Raw genomic sequence first — 22,639 nt, 5'->3', positions numbered from 1 at the left:
TGGCTCGGTCAGCTCTTCTAACTGAGCCTCAATTTTATAGTTCATCTTCAAAACTGCTTAACTGTAGAAACTAACTCCAGGCAAAAATGTAGTTCAATAACAGAGCAATATTCTAGTCCATATAATGTGCATTTTTTTTGCAGGACACAATAAAGTGATAGACTATTCTATTCTAACGTACACAGATGGAACCAGCTGAAATTAGATGCCACAATACATACCAATGGGTGCAGGGCTGGGCGGTCGCCTGGGCTTTAGGGGCTCCTCATTTGCATTATTTTCAGGAGCCACTTGTGCCACCTCATCAGTGCTTTGCTGTTCCTGATCTTTTAACAGCTGAGACAATAAGACTCCAAAGGGGCTTTGAATAGTAGTTTGAGCCGCCTCTGCCGTTGTCTTAGGTAAAGTCAATGATGGGATGGAAGGCAGCTCAGGAACAGGTACTGCAGCTGGAGCACAAGGCTCTTCTTTAGGTTCTGGTGGTTTATTGGTAGATGCTAGAATACCAGCTGGAAGATTCAGATTACTCAGCTGCTGCTGCTGAGTTTCAGGATTCACCTTAATGTTCATACCCTGGGCAAACTGTGCCATGCTGACACTGTTCTGAGACTGCAGTAAATTCAGCAATATAGCCATTTGATTCTGGTTCAGCTGCTGTCCAGTACTGGAGTGACCTTAGGAAATACACAGAAAATTATATCAATTATTGTGTGTACGGGTATTTGAATGTTTGGTGAGAACAAAGCTTCCTTTCATTTAACTGGTTTTAGTAAATCAACTTTGTAAAAATGGGGGTCGTATATACGAAAAGCATTTACTTTTAGACGTGGTTCGATCTTGTTATATTAATACCATAATAATAATCTTTATTTATATAGCACCAACATATTCCGCAGCACTTTACAATCAGGGGGTACAAACACAGTTACAAATAACCTAGCAGCAAATCAACTTTTAAAACATGAGGAATGAGGGCCCTGCTCGAAAAGCTTACAATTTTTGAGAAGATAGGGGTGACAAAGTGCATGTTTGATACAATGGTCTGGCCATCTTAAGATAGATATGTTGTGAATTATCCTAATTGCTTGGGGTAGGGCATTCCAAAGAACTGTTGCAGCTCCAGAGAAGTCTTGAAGACGGGAGTGAGAGGTTTGCAAATTATTTACAACTATCCTCCATATGGTAGACAGAGATGAGAGAGGAGATGTGGGGGTGCAGCACTGTAGAGAGCTTTGTGGGTGAGAATAAGGACTTTACATTGAATTCTGTACTGTTTGGGTAACCAGTGCAATGACTGGCACATGGCTGAGGCATCGGAGTAGTGGTTAGAGAGATTGTAACGATGAGCGTTTTGGTTGTTTCCACAGTAAGAAAGGGGCAGATTCTAGACATGTTTATTGAGGCAGGCTGCATGAGCGGGCTTGAATACAGGGGGAAAAGGAAAGATCAGTGCCAAACATAACAGCAAGACAGTGGGTGTGCTGCCTAGGCATGATGGTAGTGCCGAAAATTTGAGATGGATATATCAGGCTTAGGTAGGCTAGTAGATGGAGAAAAAACAAAACTGTAAAAACACATTCTCACCTAATCCAACACCAGGAAATCCCTGAGTTTTTTGAGAAGATGCCTGTACGCCTTGGGGTGTGCTATTTCTGCTATCATCCAGGCCCACAGACAAGTCTTTCCTTGGTAATTTTGGTGCTGTTACATCATCGACCATACCCATTTGTTTCTGCCTTCTACGTTTCTTACTCCACAATTCATGACAATCTTGCCAAAGAGGAAGGCTGCAAAAAACAAACCCTGCATTACATGTGAACTAAAATTCCAAAAGTTAAAAATGCTCAAGAATGGCGACATTTTATCAATCATGATGGCCCGATTAGAAAACAAAGGTATAAAGTTAAAGTAACTCGCAGACAGGACCCTCTCTCCTTCTGTACCAGTTTGTAACTCGTCTTGTTCATCTGTATTAGGTATGTATACCCCTTCTCATACAATAATTAATTATAAAGTAATATCATTTAAAAAGCTTGAAAACAAAGAGGGAGATTTATTATCTCCCTGCACCCGATCTCTGATGTCAAAGTGTAGCAAACCTTGTGTTTGCAACTCTCCATGCACCATTGTCACAAGTGCCATTTTTACACCACTTTTCTGAAAGGCGGCATTGCCAGGAGACTCAACAAATGTATCTTAACCATTTCACATCTGGGCCATTTACCCCCTTCCTGACAGAGCCTAATTTTGCAAATCTGACATGTGTCACTTTATGTGGTAATAACTTTGGAACCCTTTTACTTATCCAAACCATTCTGAGACTGTTTTCTCGGGACACATTGTACTTCATGACAGTGGTAAATTTGAATCGATATATTTCATATATTTATAAAATAATCCAAAATTTACCAACAATTTTGAAACATTCACAATTTTCAAAATTTTCATTTCTCTGCTTTTAAAACAAAGTGATACCTTATAAAATATGTAATACTTAACATTCCCCATATGTCTACTTTGGCACCATTTTGTAAATGTCATTTTATTTTTTTTAGGCTGTTAGAAGGTTTAGAATTTTAGAAGCAATTCTTAAAATTTTTAAGAAAATTTAAGAAACCCACTTTTTAAGGACCAGTTCAGGTCTGAAGTCACTTTGTGGGGCTTAGTGGAAACCCCCCCATAAATTACCCCATTGTAGAAACTACACTCTAAACTGATTTTACAAACTTTGTTAACCCTTTAGGTGTTCCACAAGAATTGAAGGAAAATGGAGATGACATTTCTAAATCTCACTTTTTTTTTTTACATATTTTCCATTTTAATCCATATTTTTCTTTAACAGCCAAACCAAAACTCAATATTTATTACCCCGATTCTGCGGTTTACAGAAACACCCCACATGTGGTCGTAAACTGATGTAAGGTCACACAGCAGAGCACAGAAGAAAAGGAGCACTGTATGGTTTTTGGAAGGCAGATTTTGCTAAACTGGTTTTTAGATGCCAGGTCCCATTTGAAGCCCTCCTGATGCACCCTTACAGTAGAAACTCCCAAAAAGTGACCCCATTTTGGAAACTAGGTGATAAGGTGCCAGTTTTATTGGTACTATTTTGGGGTAGATATGATTTTTAATTGCTCTGCATTACGTTTTTTGATTACCATGTTCTGAGTAACCAAAAAATGGCTGTTTTGGCAATGTTTTTATTTTTTATAACATTAATCTGACAGGGTAGATCATGTGCTATTTTTATAGAGCAGGTTGTTATGGACGCAATGATATCAAAATATGTCTACTTTCTTTGTTTCAGTTTTACATAATAAAGCGTTTAAATATTTTTTTTTTTAAATTATGTTTGTGTCTTTATTTTCTGAACGCCATACCTTTATTTTTTTATGCCGATAGTCTTGTGCAGGGGGCTCATTTATTGCAGGAAAAGTTGATGTTTTTATTTGTACAATTTGTGATCATTCATTATTACACTTTATGAGGCAAAAATTGATTGTTTTAGCACATTTTTATTTATTTATTTTTACAGCGTTCACCTGAGGGGTTAGGTCATGTGATATTTTTATAGAGCAGATCGTTACGGATGTGGCAATACCTAGTATATAAACTTTTTCTTATTTATTTTTTACACAATAGCATTTTTTAAACAAAAAAAAAAGATGGTTTTAGTGTCTCCATAGTCTGAGAGCCATATTTTTTATTTTTTTTTGACCGATTGTTTCCATGTTCTGAGAGCTATAGTTTTTTTTTTATTATTATTGAGGAATTTTCTTATGTAGGGGCTTATTTTTTTTGCGGGATAAGGTGATGGTTCTATTGGTACCATTTTGTCAGACATACGCCTTTTTGATCACTTCGAGTTGCACTTTTTGTGATGTAAGGTGACAAAAATATTTTTTTTTGACAGTTTTTATTTTTATCATGTTTATCGGACAGGGTAGATCATGTGATATTTATAGAGCTAGTTGTTGCGGACACGGCAATACCAAATATGTCTATTTTAATAATTTTTTCTATTTTTAACAGTTTTTTTACTTTTAGAAGGTTTAGAATTTTAGAAGCAATTCTTAAAATTTTTAAGAAAATTTAAGAAACCCACTTTTTAAGGACCAGTTCAGGTCTGAAGTCACTTTGTGGAAACCCCCCCATAAATTACCCCATTGTAGAAACTACACTCTAAACTGATTTTACAAACTTTGTTAACCCTTTAGGTGTTCCACAAGAATTGAAGGAAAATGGAGATGACATTTCTAAATCTCACTTTTTTTTTTTACATATTTTCCATTTGAATCCATATTTTTCTTTAACAGCCAAACCAAAACTCAATATTTATTACCCCGATTCTGCGGTTTACAGAAACACCCCACATGTGGTCGTAAACTGATGTAAGGTCACACAGCAGGGCACAGAAGAAAAGGAGCACTGTATGGTTTTTGGAAGGCAGATTTTGCTAAACTGGTTTTTAGATGCCAGGTCCCATTTGAAGCCCTCCTGATGCACCCTTACAGTAGAAACTCCCAAAAAGTGACCCCATTTTGGAAACTAGGTGATAAGGAGCCAGTTTTATTGGTACTATTTTGGGGTAGATATGATTTTTAATTGCTCTGCATTACGTTTTTTGATTACCATGTTCTGAGTAACCAAAAAATGGCTGTTTTGGCAATGTTTTTATTTTTTATAACATTAATCTGACAGGGTAGATCATGTGCTATTTTTATAGAGCAGGTTGTTATGGACGCAATGATATCAAAATATGTCTACTTTCTTTGTTTCAGTTTTACATAATAAAGCGTTTAAATATTTTTTTTTTTAAATTATGTTTGTGTCTTTATTTTCCAGAACGTCTATTCAGCGTTAACCATCCACCCCTAGGACGTTTATATCCTATGGGCATATGTGACGTGGTTAAAGTTCACCATTTGTCTGGCACAAAAGGAGATAGAAATCTACATTAATTCTGAGCTGCTGTAGATATCTGCTTAGGCACACAGACTGCCGGAAGATGTGCCCAATATATGAGGAGGCACGCACCACGTCATAAATTAGGCACATCTTCAGGCAGAGCAGCGGATATTAAGACCGGCACAGAAAGCACTGCTCTTGAGAAATCTCCCCCTAAGTGTGAAAACATGGCAGTTATGTTCCTGTTCTAAAATGTGTCATAACTCTGGCACAACTCGCATCTAAAACTGGTGTACATGTTTGGCTGACAAGGGGGGTGTGTGGCGAAGCTATGGTGCACAATTCTGCCATAAAAAAAAAAAAGTCAACTGATAGTTGGTATAAACTTAGACTTTACTGTCTAAAAGTGTGGCAGATTTATCATCCTGCATAAGTCACTGCGATAGATTTGGGGCATTTTCAGACACTAGTCATAAATCTGCCCCAATGTTATTGCTCTCAAAAGTTACAGGATTTAAACTGGAGATAATCAAAACAATTGAAGAGAGCGGTAAATATTACTTACTCAGGTGGCGCCATTTTTGTTGGATCAACTTCCCGAAGGAACTCACACTGCAGAGCCTGTTCCGCTGTACAACGTTTGCTGGGATCCAATGCTAGCATATGATCAAACAAATCTAACGCTGCAATGGGTATGCTGTAAAATAAATCAATAGGATTTACGCTTTATATTATTATGGTCTGTATTTTCACTGTATAATAAATCAGTCTCAGGGCGCTATTACACATACATGGTGAAGCCACAGATACTGCTTCATTGTTACCACCAATTGCCATGTGTTAAGGGAAATATGGCTTTCAGCCAGAACCTCATCCTGATGACCACACAAATGCCTAATAATTGGATCCAGTGGTATTATGGCCAGTAGCATTGTGTCCCTTGTTAGCATATCTAAGGCAGGAAGGGCACATTGTAAAAGCAGTTGAACAACATTCTCTTGTCCAAGAGTTGGGGGAAGATATTTGGGTGGTCACAGGGTAGAATCTATGGTGGGGGGCTGGGACACAGGAACATATAGGTGAAAGTTGGGAGTCGGGCTGGCCCTGCTCTTCCTGATCATCCATGGATGAACAGCATTTCAGGAGCAAGCTAAGTTATATGTGTGCCTATGTGGGTATGTATATAGGTATAATATCCCAGTAGACTTTATATGTGTACATATAGATATTTGTAGTTGGCGATTGTATTACCAGTAGATTATATATGCCGTTTATGCACAAATCTCTATATGTACATGTACTAATGGTCAGGTACTGGATGTGAGTTGGTTAGAAGTGTATATCCAGTAGACTGCAAATTGGTGGACTCTGGATATAGTGTATATACATACACATTATTAGCCACATTTGCTTAGCATCCAGGGTGGGCAGGAAAGGAGGTGGCTGTGTGTGGTGGTGTCCTCTATGTATTGTGTTATCTGTATCTTTATGTATAATGTCCATTGCTTTGTCATCTCTATGTTATCAGTAAACTATTTTTTATATGTAAGTATCTGCGAGAGTTGTGTGTTGCTCCTGAGGTATATGAAGGACTGGAAGAGGTGTAATAATACACAGAATAAAATCGGGTTATGTGGGAAACAAGGGCAACATGCTAGGAATAGAATAGAAGGGACGGAAAACAGAGATATACATAAATCTCCAATTTCCAATAAGCAAAATTCCCCTCATCACCATGGTTCCAAGATTCTAGCAGAGGTGCAGTAACTGTGGTGCAATGCCGCTGGCTAAGCCACATGTGTAATGGTAACTTTGCAACACTAAAGTCTATAAGCCAAATATCAAGTTTTCTTTACATAATTAAAGTATTTTAAGGGATTGTCCAAGTTATATTTATTGATGACTTATCTTTAGGATAGGTCATCATTATCAGATCGGCTGGAGTCTGACAACCAGCACCCCCGCCGATTAGCTGTTTGAAGAGGAGGCGCGCGCAGTGCCAACCACTGTTTACCTTCTCGCCGACGCCTCGGCAGCGGTGAGCAGGTGGAATTACACCTAACCGTCCCATTCATTTCAATGGTACGGATCATTCCCATACACTTGTATAGGAGAGATCCGTCCCATTGAAATGAACGGGACAGCTTGGGTGTAATTACACCTGCTCACCGCTGCAGATGCAACGGCGAGAAGGTAAACAGTGAAGAGGAGGCGGCGCTGGCACGGCGCATGCCTTTTCTTCAAACAGCTGATCGGCTGGGGTGCTGGGTGTCGGACCCCCGCCGATCTGATATCGAGGACCTATCCTGAGGATAGGTCATCAATAAATTAACTTGGACAACCCTTTTAAGGGGGATTTCCGAGACTTACTTATCCTCAATATCTGATTGGTGGGGGCCTGACACCCAGGACCCCTGCAGATCAGCTGTTTGAGAAGGCATCGGCGCTTGCAGTAGCACCACAGGCTTCTCTAACTCACCAAGCTCACCTCCTTCCATTTGACAGTGCCTGTGCTTGGTTTCGCAGCTCAGCCCCATTCACTATAATGGAGCTGTGCTGCACCCATGTGACCAATGAACGTGATGCCACATGGCCTAGGCTAAGCTGTGAGAAGGCTGCAACACTACTGCGAGCGCTAGTGCTAATTGATGGGGGCCTCAGGAGTCGGACCCATAACGATGAGCTATTCAAATGATAGGTCATCAGTAGAAAAGTCTCGGAAAACCCTTATAACAAAGTTTAAAATCTATCAAGCTGTGCTTACAAAGCAAACTCTTCTCTGAGTTTTCGGCGATATTGCTTCTTTGGTTTCATGGTGTTGAAATAGGGTAACTTTATCACATCAGGCCACACAGCAGGACAGGGACTTCCACACATGCGGCTTAATAAAAGAAGCAGAGAAATACAAAAAGGTAAGGATTCATACAAATTTGTACTGCAAACGAACATCAATTTTGGATACAGAAAGAAATGTACACTGTAACCCTATTTTTTCCCCAACTATAATTTATCTAAATTACAGGTTCAATGTGTTAATGAATTCTAGTCCATTTTATTTCCACCTAGTAAAGTTACGGACTATACCCCGGAGAGATGCAGGTCCCACACCATCTCCATCAAACGCATCCAGCTGCTGGAGAATGAATAGAGAGGTGGCTGCACATGAGACTGTCTCTTTGTTAACTTCCATGGGAGTTACAGAAACAGCCAAACACGGCTGCAAATGACTAGTATATACTTCAACTAAGGGTACTTTTACTTTCACACTTGCGTTGTTTGATTCCAGCAGGCAGCTCCGTTGCCTGAACTGCCTGCCTGATCAGGCAAACTGTATGCAAAAGCATGTCATTTTTTCTGACTGATCAGGCATTTTTCAGACTGATCAGGATCCTGATCAGTGTGATAAATGCATTGCAATACCGGATCCTTTTTCCGGTGTCAGACAAAACGGATCAGTTATTTTATTTTTTTCACATTTTTAAAAGGTCTGCGCATATCGGATCCATGAATGCGGCAATATGAACACCGGATCCGGCATTCAGGCAAGTGTTCAATTTTTTGGGTGGGAGATAAAACCGCAGCATGCTGTGGTTTTATCTCTGTCCTGAAACGTCAAAAAGACTGAACTGAAGACATCCTGAACAGATGCTCTCCATTCAGAATGCATTAGGATGAAACTGATCAGTTCTTTTCCCTAGGACAGAACTCTATGCCGGAGAAGAAACCCGCTATTGTGAAAGTACACTTATAATGCAATACTGATGTGCGGAGATGACATTTGGACAGTTTATGTTAATTATGACATAAAAAGGGCCTTTTACATTATAAATATATTCTAGGATATCCCGCCCTCACCTTATGAGTTCAAGTTGTGCTAATTCTTGATTTGCTTGGAAGATCGGCTTCTTTGTAAACAGCTCTCCAAGAATACACCTGAAAAAGTATTTAAAAAAAAAAAAGGGGGGGGGGGGCATATTCCAGTGTTAACCACGTTACGCATTCAGTAAAATTATCCTCACAATGTGATTTCTACAAGTCAAATGTCTTACAACTGAAAAAAAAAAAAGTTCAAACGTTAAAGAAGGACTAAATTCTGATTTATCCTACATTATTTCATATATATTTCAGACAGACTAGCCATATGTAATAAATACACTTTAATGAGTTTAGGTCCTTAGAATAGGCCATCAATATCAGAACAGTAAGGGGGGGGGGTCTGACTCCCGGGACTCCTACAAAACAGGTATCGGAACTATGCAGCTCTGTCCGTCCACTTTTGTAGTGGCCCTGCCTGGTTACTGTAGCGCTGCTTCAATTCACTTGAAAACAGATGATCATAAGATTGGAGGGAGTCAGACCCTCAACGATCTGATATTGATCCTACGGATAGGTCAACAATACTTAAAAAGAGGACCTGTCACCACTCCTGACATGCCCGTTTTAATAGCTTCACGCATTCCCCATGTAACAACAATTCTGGAGCATCTAGGAGGGTGATAGAGTCAAACATCTTATTAACCCTGCACACAATGTGTAATATGGGGTCCATATTCATAATGGATGCTTCTACTCACCCACAGCTCCAGACATCAATAGCTGGTGTATAACGTTCTTCTCCAAGCAATAACTCAGGAGGGCGATACCATAACGTAATAACCTTATTTGTGTAAGGTCGACTAAAAGTGAAAATAGATGGGGGGGGGGGGAGAAAGATTTATAATTCCAGCACTTACAAACCTTTGACTCAGCACTGTGTAAAGTAATGCTTCAGATTAGATACATTATCACTAACAGTAGGTTACCAGCAGCCTAATGGACTACATTTTCACGTTAACATTTTTTACATTGCATCTGCGTCAGTTGGACATGGTTGCTTTTCAGTTTCTGAAAGCAAACTAATATTTATTTTCCCTGACAGCAAGGAAATGAAACAAAAGCATAATTCCACTTTCAACCTTCCATATTTTGGTCACAATTTTTATTAGTATTTGTAAGCAAAACTGGGAGCAAATTATATGCAGGAAAAAAAGAATTGTACCTCTTCCGGAACCAGCCCGAAATATAAATGTATTTAATTTTTGAAATTTTAAGGAAATTTTATTTTTTTAGCAGACATAATTCTAAACTGGTGCCTGGCCTAAGTGTGTGGAGGTCACTGTCAATGGGGGTGGGGTGCTGTGGCACTCACTTTTAAAGGGGCAAGCTGTTGTGAAGGTCAAAGTTAAGGGGATTGGCTGCTGTGGAGATCCAATTTTAAAGGAGGCGGGGCACTGTGAGGGGGTCAGTGTTAAGGGGTGGGGGGCTGTAGAGGTCACTGTTAAGGGGGCGGGTACTGTAGAGGTCACTGTTATGGGGGATACTGTCTATCTTTTAACGAGACACACAAACATTAAATGAAATACATGAAATATACCCGTGCAAAGCCGGGTCCTTCTGCTAGTACATAATATATGGTAGAACAGAAAATCTGTCACAGGGAATGTAGCCTGGATTAGGTTTCACTATAGTTCTGTTCAAGAGCTCACCTTTCTTCTGAACTGTATAGTCTTGCAAGTCCAAAATCTGCCAGCTTGATCTGCCCCCTTGTGGAAATAAAACACACTCATGAGAATACACATTATAGGCAAGTACCAACACAACAAACACATTGCTATTAGACCCCATCCTGTTCAACCATTTCAAGACCCTGGGATTTTCTGTTTTTTTACTCCCTGCATTTCTGAAGCCATAACCATTTTTTTTTTTTTTCACATAGCCGTATGAGGGCTTGTTTTTTGCGGGCCAAGTTCCACTTTCTAATAGCACCATTTAATATAGCCTACGGTGTAGGGGGAAGCTGGAAAAAAATCCAAATGGGGAGTCTAATAGTTCGGTCATTTTGAGACGCAGTGGTGCAACTGATCTTAATTATTTTATTTTATTCGGGTGCATTCACACAACTGTATTTTGTGGTCTGCAAAATATATATGACATCCGTGTTGCATAGATTTTTTTTTTTCTTCCCGTGGACACTGACTTTAATGGGTCCATGGTCCACATTTGTGGCCAAGAATAGGACATGCTCTACCTGTTGCTAAATGGACATACAGATGCGGAAAGCAGACCTCCACCGATCCGATACTGACTTAGGCCTCATGAACACTAGCATATATTCTTTTGTATGTCCGTTCAGGTTTTTTGTGGACCGTATACAGAACCATTCATTTTAATGGGTCCGCAAAAAAAAAAAAAAAAACACCCGGCAGTTACTCCGGGTGCATTCCTTTTCTGTATGTCCGTACTTCCGTTCTGCAAAAAAATAGAATATGTCCTATTCTTGTCCGCATAACTGACTAGGATAGTACTTTTCTATCAGGGGACAGCTGTTCCGTTCCGCAAAATAAGAAATGCACACGGACGTCAGCCGTATTTTTTGCGGACCACAAAAAGGAGATTTTTGTATAACTTACCAGTAAAATCTCTTTCTCGCTCTTCATTGGGGGACACAGGAACCGTGGGTATAGCTATGTCCTCTAGGATGCGTTGATGCTAGTAAAAGCTGTTAGCTCATCCCCTGGCAGCTATACCCCCTCCAGCCAGAGAGAGCTTCAGTTTGTGAACACGCAGAAGGAGAAGAAAGTAAACCCCCCCCCAAAAAAAAAAAAAAAAAAAAAAAATGGAACACCAACCAAGCCAAAAGACCCAACAGGGTCCTAACCAGCAACAGCCACACGGTGGCCGGACAACAATACTGGGCGGGTGCTGTGACCCCCAATGAAGAGCGAGAAAGATTTTACTGGCAAGTTATACAAAAATCTCCTTTTTTCGCCCATATTCATTGGGGGACACAGGAACCGTGTGGAGGGAAAAAAACACAGACCCATGGAAGCAAGCATCCCTGCTGGTAGCTAAGAACTGCCGCCTGCAAGACCCTGCGGACTAAGCAGCGGCCGCCGATGCATAAGAATGCACCTGAAAAAATTTGGGGAATGTGTGTAAGGAGGACCGGTAGCCGGGTTACACAACTGCTCAGCCGAGGCGCGATGCCTCATAGCCCAAGAAGCGTCCACCGCTCAGTGGAGCGAGCCATGACACCTAAGGGCGGGACCCCGAACCGGTGTGGAATGGTACAGCATTTGCAGACAGAATCCATTGTGCAATTGCCACCTCAGAAGACAAAAAAGGGGTTCCGTACGCCGGAAGGGACTGGAGGCTGCCAATAATGACGCAAATCCCTGTCCTAGGGAGTGAAGGAGAGGGACAATGAAGGAAGGACAATTTCTACATTGATGTGGAGACCACCTTCGGGAGAAAAAAGGAATGGGCCGGAGAAACACCTTATCCTTGTGAAGACCCAGGAAGGGTTCTCTACAAGAGAGCACCCCCAACTCGAACAGATGTGAGAGCCACAAGAAAAAAGAAAAACTACCTTCTAGGACAGGAGCCGGAGAGATATCTCCCCAAGGGCTCAAATGGAGAAGACTGGAACGCTGAGAGAACTATATTCAGATCCTAAGACGGTAAAAGGACGGTACGGAGGAACCGTATGTGCCACTCCTTGAAGGAAGGTTACCATGGGCACCAGGGAAAGCCATGCCATCAACCAAGACCCTAACTGCCGATGTAAGACCGGAACCTAAAAGAAGGTCATCACTGAGTGGCGGTGACAAGGGACATCTCCAGAAGGAGAACGAGATCGGCATACCACGCACGACGGGGCCAATCCGGAGCGACTAGGACTTGTCAGAATGCCCACTATCCGATCCTCCGTAGAACCCTGGGCGAGAGAGAAGAAACACGCAAGGAGGGAGAACTCCCGCCAAGGAGATGTCAGGGCATCCATGTTGTATGTTTCTAGAACTCCTGCTCGGGAGATAAGGTGGGGAGCTTAGTGTAGATACCATACCGCTAGCACCCCCAGACCTATGGGAGGATAGCGCGACAGTCAGACCGTATCCAGTGGTGGTGCAATTACCCTACCTATGGAAGGTGTAAGGCGTACGGAGTACTTAAGCCAGTGGTAGGGAAAATACCCCACCTAAGAAGGAGGGTTAATGCCCACGACGAGAACTAGTGCATATGGCGAGTCCTGTACCCTGTGGGAGTGCACTTAACACCTAAGTAAGGGGGTAATGCATACAGCACACCTCGTAACCAGCGAGGATGTCTGTGGAAGGAGCTAATGAATACGGCAGGTACTGAACCCAGTGGAGATGCAATTTCACCACCTACAGAAGGGGGAATGTATACATCCGGCACTGAAATCAGTGTTATTGTACTTAGTCCACCTATGACCGGGGACAATGTATAAGGTCAGTACTGTATCCCAAGTAGTGCAATTACTCCGCCAAGGAAGGGGCTAATGCCTACGACATGCCGGGAGGGCGGATTGTAATGTTAGAGGTCCTTATTGAATTGCACAGGTGGAGAATTATCAACCAAACGACCTGGAAGGGCGGGTTGGGAATCCTTCATATCGACCAAACAACCCAGAAGGGTGGATTGGGAATGTCAGATGTCCCCTATTAAATTGCGCAGGCGGAGAATCATCAACTAAACGACCCAGGAGGGTGGATTGGGAATGTCAGAGATCCTCTATTGAAGTTGCGCTGGTGGAGAACTTTCAACCAAACGACCCAGAAGGGTGGACTGGGAAGTCAGAGGTCCTCTACTGAATTGCGCAGGGAGAGAATATAGGCCAAAGGACCCAGGAACGTCAGAGATCCTCCTTGATTGCGCAGGTGGAGGATTGTCAGCCAATGGCCCCGTAGAACGTATTGAGAATCCTGCAGGGTTCCCTGTATTGTGCAGGTGTACGCAGAAGTATCAACCAAGCAGCCGAGTAGGGCGGATTTGGACTATGAGAGGTCCTCCTGACCGGAACAGGGTACGGGCCCAGTCTGTACCGCACATTCATTATATGTGCTGAGGGGGGCCGGGGCCCGTATTAAATGCTCCCTTTTGGTGTATTTTTTTTTTTTGTATGGAGAAGTATCAAGGGTTACTTCTATAGTAAGAGACCGCACTTATATCCAACCCTTAGATGACCCAGCGCAGGCCTAAGAAAAGGCTGGCCAGGAAGGGTTAAAAAGTGCCTGAGACAGGGGCGGTGCTCAGCTGGCTTCTGGGGGAGGGGAGAAGCTAGGCGGGAGAATTCACACCAGTCCACCGCGCCCCCGCCCCAGCAGGGATAAGTTTTGGCTTAGTCTTGCAAAATTCACACATGCGGCCGACCGGGGACACTGCCGGACGGCCGGGGGGGGGGGGGGGGGAGACAGCGGCGAAAGGAGGCTAGAGCGGGGAGTGAGCGCATCGCACCCGCCGGATCCACACTCCTTGGGTATTCTCCCCCGCAGCCGGACCTGACGAGCGCTCCGCGGCGCGAGACGTCCGCCATTAACCCCTTCGGAGTGGCGCACATAGCCCCCGTTACTGACAGGGGCGGAATATGAGGAAGCTGCCCCAACCGGATAGCGGGGGGGGAGGGAGCCTCTCTCTCCCGCTGTAGTTTGAAGTGACTCTCACCAGCGTCTATTAACCCCCGATGAGCCGTACTGTCGGCCCAGAGGGGGAGTGAGAGGGACAGATTTAGGGGTGATGTGCTCCCTTTTCCAAGATAAGAAGCAGGCAGCCTTGTGCCTTGCTGTGTCTCCCTCAAAAAATCCTGAGCTGTATTGTTAGCTCCATTGGCCCCAGGGGATCTATGCAAAGAGGGAGGGGGAAGAGGTTGATACTTACCTAGTCCAGTGTACTCACCTCATCTTCTGTCCTGCCGGCATCTTCACCCTTCCAGCAGGGTCACCCCTTCAGCTACTGGCACCGTAGTGGCAGGACGCTGGAAAAAGGGGCTTAAAATGGGTGACCCTTGTGCTAGTGGGATGCAGGGGAGCGAGGCAGCCCTGGTCCACCATGTCTTCTGTGGGGGAGGCAGCAGTGCGGGTGACCTGCACTGGTGCAACTCGACCCCGGGAGAACAGGGAGGCGAGGCGACCACTGTTTTTTAATCTGAAAAAGAAGGAAAGAAATAAACTAAAATAAAAAATCTTCAGATCTGCCTCCTATTGACACTAGAAAAAAACTGAAGCTCTCTCTCCAGGCTGGAGGGGGTATAGCTGCCAAGGGAGGATCTAACAGCTTTTACTAGTGTCAACGCCTCCTAGAGGACATAGCTATACCCACGGTTTTATTGCCCCCAATGAATATGGGCGAGAAATACATACGGTCGTGTGCATAAGGCTTTATCCTGAGGACAACATCAATATCTGTAGCCCGAACAACCCCTTTAAAACAGCTTGACCATAACCACTTTCACACCCACATGCAGCCAACAGAATGCTGATATTGATGCCAGCAGACCCATTATAACGAATGGAATTCATCTGCACCATCGGTGACAGTCATATTCCAGATATACCAGAACAGAATATTGGCATTAGGAAGGCAGATGTGGACTCCGCCTTAAAGGGATTCTGTCACCTCCCCTCAGCCAAAAAACGATTTAAAAGCAGCCATGCAGCACAGCTTACCTGGATTAAGCTGTGCTGTTTAATCTTGAAATCCGTCCAGCAGTTACTTTAAAAAACGACTTTGATCAATAAGGAAATGCGTCCTGAAGGTGCCCAGAGGGGCGTTTTTTTCTTCCTAGTGAGCCCAGTACCGCCCCTCTTTCAGTGCCCAGCCCGCCTTCCTTGTATTTTCTAACTGCCGCCCCCAGCCTGCCACAGCCTCTCCTGCCTCTCCTCCCCCTCCCTCACGCCGAACGAAGTCTCGCACAGGCGCAGTACCCACTGAGGGCTGCGCCTGTGCGATCATCAGGAGACTGAGGGCGGCAGCTGGGCTCGGCGCATGCCCAGTGACGAAGATGAAGCTGCCGCCCTCAGTCTCCTGATGATCGCACAGGCGCAGCCCTCAGTGGGTACTGCGCCTGTGCGAGACTTCGTTCGGCGTGAGGGAGGGGGAGGAGAGGCAGGAGAGGCTGTGGCAGGCTGGGGGCAGTTAGAAAATACAAGGAAGGCGGGCTGGGCACTGAAAGAGGGGCGGTACTGGGCTCACTAGGAAGAAAAAAACGCCCCTCTGGGCACCTTCAGGACGCATTTCCTTATTGATCAAAGTCGTTTTTTAAAGTAACTGCTGGACGGATTTCAAGATTAAACAGCACAGCTTAATCCAGGTAAGCTGTGCTGCATGGCTGCTTTTAAATCGTTTTTTGGCTGAGGGGAGGTGACAGAATCCCTTTAAAAAAGGAAGTAAGCACTACAAAATCGGATTATGAACTCCACAAATTTCTTCAGTCGTCTATTCAAAACATTCTGTTCACAATGTGCTCTGTACACAACGTTAATGCCAAGGAATATAGCAAAACACAGCAACAAGGTTCAACATGCAATACCTGTTGTTTAGTAGAATATTAGAGCATTTAATGTCTCTGTGCAAAAAATTCTTCTTGTGACAGTAGTCCAAACCTTCCATAAGTTGCCTCATGAAAGACTTAATGTGAACTTCATTGAAATGCACTAGTCCTGATTCCAGCAGACCCATCAGGTCGTGGTCCATATATTCAAATACCAGGTAGAATGCACCTGCAGCAATCGAAAAGGAGTTTACAGTTATATGGAGACGTATAATACAGCTGGCACTCACAAGCAATGACACGGAGCATTAAAAGGGGTTGTCAGAGTTATGTAAAAAAATAAAAACACTGTAAATCGGATGGTAGAAGTATATACATAAGCTAATCAAGTTTTAGGCAAAATAAATAAATAAAAATACTCATGTTGTATGTGTAGGACTGCAAGTACCAGCCGTACAATGACATTGCTGATACCCACAGGATCTTTCCCTCAACTGTTCTTGTGCAATGCCCTGCAGACACTTCCTCACAGCTAGCAGAAGAGAACAGAGGAGAGAACTCCCCCAGTCTATGTCTATTCTGTGTTTTCAGGGGGAGGATTCTGTGCACAGCATTTGTCTCTTCAGTGCCTGGAGAAGAGGAAACCCTGTAGCTGACAGAACCTGAGGCAGAGCCTCTAGTCTCTGCTGCTGATAGTAGAAGGGGTTAAACTGTGCTGAAGAATCCAGTGGGAGGAGACACAGGGCCGTTTCATGCACAGAGGCAGACCTGCTCCTCCTCCCCCCTCAGGCTTGTTCACGGAACCTCATCAGAGCAGAGAAAGATGACATGACAGGTTATGTGACACTCAGCTAACTAGGAGAACGGGGCCACTGTAGATGAAGGAAGTGAATACAAAATCCCTTACATTTGATTAGTTAGAAACATACAAAAGAACAAAAAATAAAATAATAACTTGAACAACACCTTTAACTCACTGTGTTCCATGACATCAGGGTGGAAAAATGGTTAAGTATTTTGCATAAAAATTCATTTTCTGAACACTCAATTTTATTATTCTACCAAGTAACTTAAACTATAATACTTTTTGGTACTAAAAGCAAATATTTCTGAGAACTCAAACCTTTATCTTTCTTAAAGTCCACAGCGTCCTCTTTGTCTGTGACAATCTCCTTCATGTTAATAATGCTCTGGTGGGTGAGCTGTCGGAGAATCTTAATTTCACGTATAGCTGTGATAGGGAAACCTTCTTTCTCATTGTCCAAACGTACTTTCTTTAAAGCCACCATTTCTCCTGCAAAGAAAAGACACTTCAGAGATACGGCAGTGGGCAGAAAAAATAAAAATAAAATCCTTCATACAAAATAACTGGCCATTGCAAAACAGGCATTACTAAGCCGAGGGCATGATGTCATTGGATATTTGCTGAGCTCCCTTTTTTGAAGGTCATCAAGGCATGTCTCTTAGGGCTCTTTCACACGAGTAGGTTTTCCGTCCAGACGCGATGTGTGTAGTGAATGCATAGCACCCGGACTGAATCCTGACATTAGTGTGTGTTTTTCCTGCAGTTCCGGCTCCATAGAATTGAATGGGGCTTGCGTTAAAAATGGAAGGAAGGCATCTCGATACAATGTGCCTTTTACAGATGTATTCTAGGAATAGTTTGTCTTTTTTTTTTTTTTTTTTTATGCAAGCAATCTGCATACAATGCAAAAACGCTGAATGCAATTGCATACAAAACTGACTTGCGTGCAAAACCATCAGTTTTTTCCTGAACAGATCCTGACACAAACTGTATCGCTTATGTGAAAGAGGCCTTAGGGACAGGCCTTCAATATCAGATAAGTGTGGGTGCCAACTCTCACTTTAAAAAGGGACAAAGTTGCAATACCCAGAACAATCACTACTAAATGTACAGCACGGAGTACGAACAGTGCCCTATAACATCTCAGTTTTAGTTGTAAAATGACAGCTGAGCAGGCACATTGACAACAAGCTTCAGTTCTGCAACAGCTGGAAAGCCACTGACCTAGAATGTAAGGTTTCGATTTGACAGAACAGAAGCTACAAATCAACTGTTCCACGCTGTTGTGTGTGTTCATGTTCCATGTTCTCAACCAGCTTGCCCAACCAGTGGCTCAGCAAGCTATTTCATCACAAATAGAGAATCTGCTCTCCTGTACGTCTTTTTAGATCACAGGCATGGCTCAAGGAAGAGGGAAACATTCCTAATGATTTTCCATTTCGCACCCTGATCCCCCTCAGAAATTGAATACAACAGATCCTCCATATGAGATGTAAAAGAAGCCAAACTCCCTGGTTAAAAGCTGCAGCTCTGTGAAGCATTGAGACATCTGGGACAGTCTATTGATCTGACCCTGGTGGCGTACCAGGATCACTACAAAACTAAACTTCGTTCTAACATAACATAACTCCCACACGGTATGTCCACAGTGACTTTTGGCTCTTTATTTATTTCTATTCGTATTTGGTTACACATTATTAACTCTTTCCAGACAGAGCCAGTTTTCACCTTCCTGACAGCCTAATTTTGCAAACCCGACACATTACTGGTGGTAACTTTGGAATGCATTTACTTATCCATACGATTCGGAGATAGTTTTTTGTGACACTTTGTACTTAATGTTTAGTGGTATTTGGGTTGATGTACTGTATTTAAAACACACTTTACAGAAGATTTGGAAAAATTTGCAGTTTTCTATAATTTAATTTCTTAGCTTTTAAGACAGATAGTGATACATCACAAATGGTTATTAACATTCACCAAGTTGGCATTATTTTGTGTCTTTTTTTTTATTTTTTTTTTAGGATGTTAGAAGGCTGGGCATTTTTGAAGAAATCTGTCAAATTTTCAAGAAAATGTCCAAAACCAACTTTAAAAGGACCAATTTAGGTCTTGATGGGGGCTTACATAATAGAACCCACATAACCTCCTTTTCAAAACTGCACCTCAAATTAGTCAAAGCTGATGATTTTAGAAAACAAAAATAGGCAAAATTTCATTTTTTTTTTGCAGATTTTACATTTTAATACATTTTTCATGCAACCCGACAAGGTTACAGAATTTAGAAACATTTTGCTGTGAAAAGGAAAAAAGTAATTTCTTTGACTAAAAAGGTTTCCTTAAGCCCCAAATTTTTTATTATTTTTTTCAGAAGGGGAAAGAGGAGAAAGGGTTTTGGGCATCATGCTGCATTTGCCCCTGACGTACCGAAAACTGTGTAAAACCCCATATATGTACCAAACTATAGGTGCAGTAATTCACATGACCCCTAAGGTGTTTCATTGAATTATTTTAAAGAGGACCTTTCATGGTTTTATATTAACTGAGATAAATACATTTACTTGCGGGGTACCCCCTGCTGATGCTGCCACCCTGCCTGATTTTTTAAAATATCGTCACAGCCAGGGAGAAGGTTGTTAAATATAATATAACCTTGAATCTACTGAGGTTGTGAGTATGGAAATAAATTCTATTGCTGATAAGAGTAGCTTACAATTTACGTTTAAGCCTAGTGAACAGTTAGATCTGTAAAAGATAAGGTTTGGTTTATATGCAGAATGTGAACAGGATATTAAGAAGATAGGACTGTAAATGTATTTTAGTCAGTAAAGAAAAAATAAGGAATATTGTCCATATGGTGAAGGTCTTTCACAGACTAGTGTCAGATAGATCCATAGATAATTGTACTAGTGAAGTTCCAACCACAGATGCTGCCATCTGTAAAGATGCATTTACTGTAGAGTTGTTGCGATACCAAATTTTTTATTCAATACCATAAAAAAAAGTATTGTGATACTCGATACCACGCAAAAAAAAAAAAAACACGTGCATTTCGGAAAAAAATATAAAAATAATTTTAAAAAAATCACGCAGTTTTATATATTTTTTACTAATTTTTTAATAGTATGGACTTTTTGGACGTGGTGATGTTTATTGATTTATTGTTTATATATTTTATATGTGAAATTGGGAAAGGGGGTGATTTATACTTAATAATTTGGTGTGTTTTTTTAAACTTTCTTTTTTATATATTTTTATAACCTGAACCAGAACCAGAACCTGGGACCTTTTCATCCCTTGTCCTATTCACCCTAATAGAGCTCTATCAGGGTGAATAGGACTTCACACTCACCCTGCTGCCCTGTGCTTTGTGCACAGGGCAGCAGGGAGCTGACTATGGCAGCCAGGACTTCAGTAGCGTTCTGGCTGCCATGGTAACCGATCGGAGCCCCAGGCTTACACTGCCGGGGCTCTGATCAGAAACTGCCACCAATGAGAGGAGGTGAGGGGACCCTGTGGCCACTGCCACCAGTGAGAAGGGGAGGGGACCCTGTGGCCACTGCCACCAGTGAGAAGGGGAGGGGACCCTGTGGCCACTGCCACCAGTGAGGGGACCCTGTGGCCACTGCCACCAGTGAGAAGGGAGGGGACCCTGTGGCCACTGCCACCAATGAGAAGGGGAGGGGACCCTGTGGCCACTGCCACCAATGAGAAGGGGAGGGGACCCTGTGGCCACTGCCACCAATGAGAAGGGGAGGGGACCCTGTGGCCACTGCCACCAATGAGAAGGGGAGGGGACCCTGTGGCCACTGCCACCAATGAGAAGGGGAGGGGACCCTGTGGCCACTGCCACCAATGATTTTAATACTGGGGAGGGGATGGTTTGAGCGCACTGTGCCAAAGATTTTAATGGGGTGGGGGGGGGGGGGGCGCATTTCGCCACCAATGATAATTAACCTTTAATACAGGAGGCAGGTACTGGCAGTAGATCAGCGTCAGTTAACACCTCACCTGAGGGGTTAACTGCACCTGATCGCAGCTCCCTGGGTGTCGGCTATGCGATTCTGCTGCCTGCACCTGCCTCCGGTATTATGTGTTAAAGACTACCTTATATGGGTCCGGACTTGGTTCAGCAGCCCAGAGATGTCCCTGCACCTACTATTATTCCTGGGCGCCGCTCCGTTCGTCCGTTGTGCCCCCATTACTGCCCCCTGCTCCATATGCTAATTACTATCGGAGCAATGGGGAGGAGTGCACAGCCCAGTATCGGGAAAAAATGGAAATCCCGGTATCATATCGATACCGGAACAAAAGTATCGATTAGGTATCGAAATTTCGATATCCACAACAACCTCTACTGAGGGTGCAATAATAATACTTTTTTCTACTTTATTGCTAAGTAGTAAGAATAATGAGAATTTCAGAACTCAACAGGATGAGATGAAACACATATGTATGACCTCTGCTGAAGGTGACCATAACCTTATAGATGAGGAGGGGTCAGTACAAGAGAAGACATTGCAGATCTCTGCTGAAGGTGACCTTGTGTCAGAGAATGACAAGTCTATACACCAGCAGACATTGCATATTAAAGAGGTCAGCTTAATGATGCAAACCTTAATGTGTACAGGAATGCTGAGATTTTTGAGAGCCATGCAGACAGATTTGAATTATCAAATGAACAAGGGAATCTTTTAGATTGTGGCTTCCTGTAAATTTTTCTAGGAGTCTAGCAATGAAACAGGCTGATAAGGATTCAAACTTGTGGATTCTTCAGAATGATGTACAAAGATTAAAAAGGGCTGTTTGGTGCACTAGAAGTGACAGCATGCCCACATATAAAATTATAAAGGAATTAAAAATTGGCAGAAAGGAATCCACATTTGGATTTACGTCCATGTTTGAACGGACATACAAAGCGGTTATTGAGAATGCCAAACTTTCACATATCATCCACATGTTTGTCAGAAAGTTCACATTTTTAGAGAATCTTCTATATTAGTTGGCATCAGAAAAACAAACATTATTTCAGGCTGCAAAGTTTCTGGACATTATGAGAAAGCACATGAAGCAAGACTTGTCTCCATCACACAAAAGTATAGAGAGAACACAGGCGGATGCAAAAATAGAATCCGGCCTAAGACCCAAATATCATATACATGTAAAAGAAGCAAAGATAATCTTTATGGGGAACGCAGAAAATTATATGTAATGTTTAGACCCCATCATATGATAAAAGTAGAAATTTTCTTAACCAGCATTTGACAGAAATGGCCAAAATCTTCCTTCCATAGCAATTTTCTCCACATTACTAATTAAGTTTCATAATTGCATGGAATGTCAAGTAATCAAACTGTTAATCTATATAACAATGTTTGACTAACAGAATAATACTAAATATAATAAAATAAAGTGTTTGAACTTACTTGAGCATGGTTTTCCTTGTGATTAAAGCGTGTAGTTAATTGACAGGGGCACATGATGACATTTGAGATCTTTTGTGTAAAAATAGTATAATGGTATGGAAAGACCAAAATTCTAGAAATTCTAAGTTCTTAAGTTTATTCAAAATACCAAATTAACTGAAGTATTTCAGG

General features: G+C 42.4%; 1 protein-coding gene across 1 annotated transcript in view; it reads right to left on the bottom strand.

Moving 5' to 3' along the window:
- The window catches only part of CDK13 (cyclin dependent kinase 13), a 60,597-nt gene that overhangs the window by 4,484 nt on the left and 33,474 nt on the right, over positions 1-22,639 (bottom strand). Inside the window, exons 5-13 of the mRNA XM_044293130.1 lie at positions 17,361-17,531; positions 16,277-16,466; positions 10,434-10,490; positions 9,483-9,584; positions 8,764-8,841; positions 7,673-7,789; positions 5,474-5,605; positions 1,585-1,787; positions 222-674 (exon numbers count right to left, since the gene is read on the bottom strand). Coding sequence (XP_044149065.1) covers positions 222-674; positions 1,585-1,787; positions 5,474-5,605; positions 7,673-7,789; positions 8,764-8,841; positions 9,483-9,584; positions 10,434-10,490; positions 16,277-16,466; positions 17,361-17,531 — 1,503 coding nt within the window. The remainder of the gene's footprint in view (positions 1-221; positions 675-1,584; positions 1,788-5,473; positions 5,606-7,672; positions 7,790-8,763; positions 8,842-9,482; positions 9,585-10,433; positions 10,491-16,276; positions 16,467-17,360; positions 17,532-22,639) is intronic.

This window comes from Bufo gargarizans, chromosome 5 (genome assembly GCF_014858855.1).
Source record: "Bufo gargarizans isolate SCDJY-AF-19 chromosome 5, ASM1485885v1, whole genome shotgun sequence".
Taxonomy (NCBI): domain Eukaryota; kingdom Metazoa; phylum Chordata; class Amphibia; order Anura; family Bufonidae; genus Bufo; species Bufo gargarizans.
This window is presented reverse-complemented; position numbering and strand designations above follow the sequence as displayed.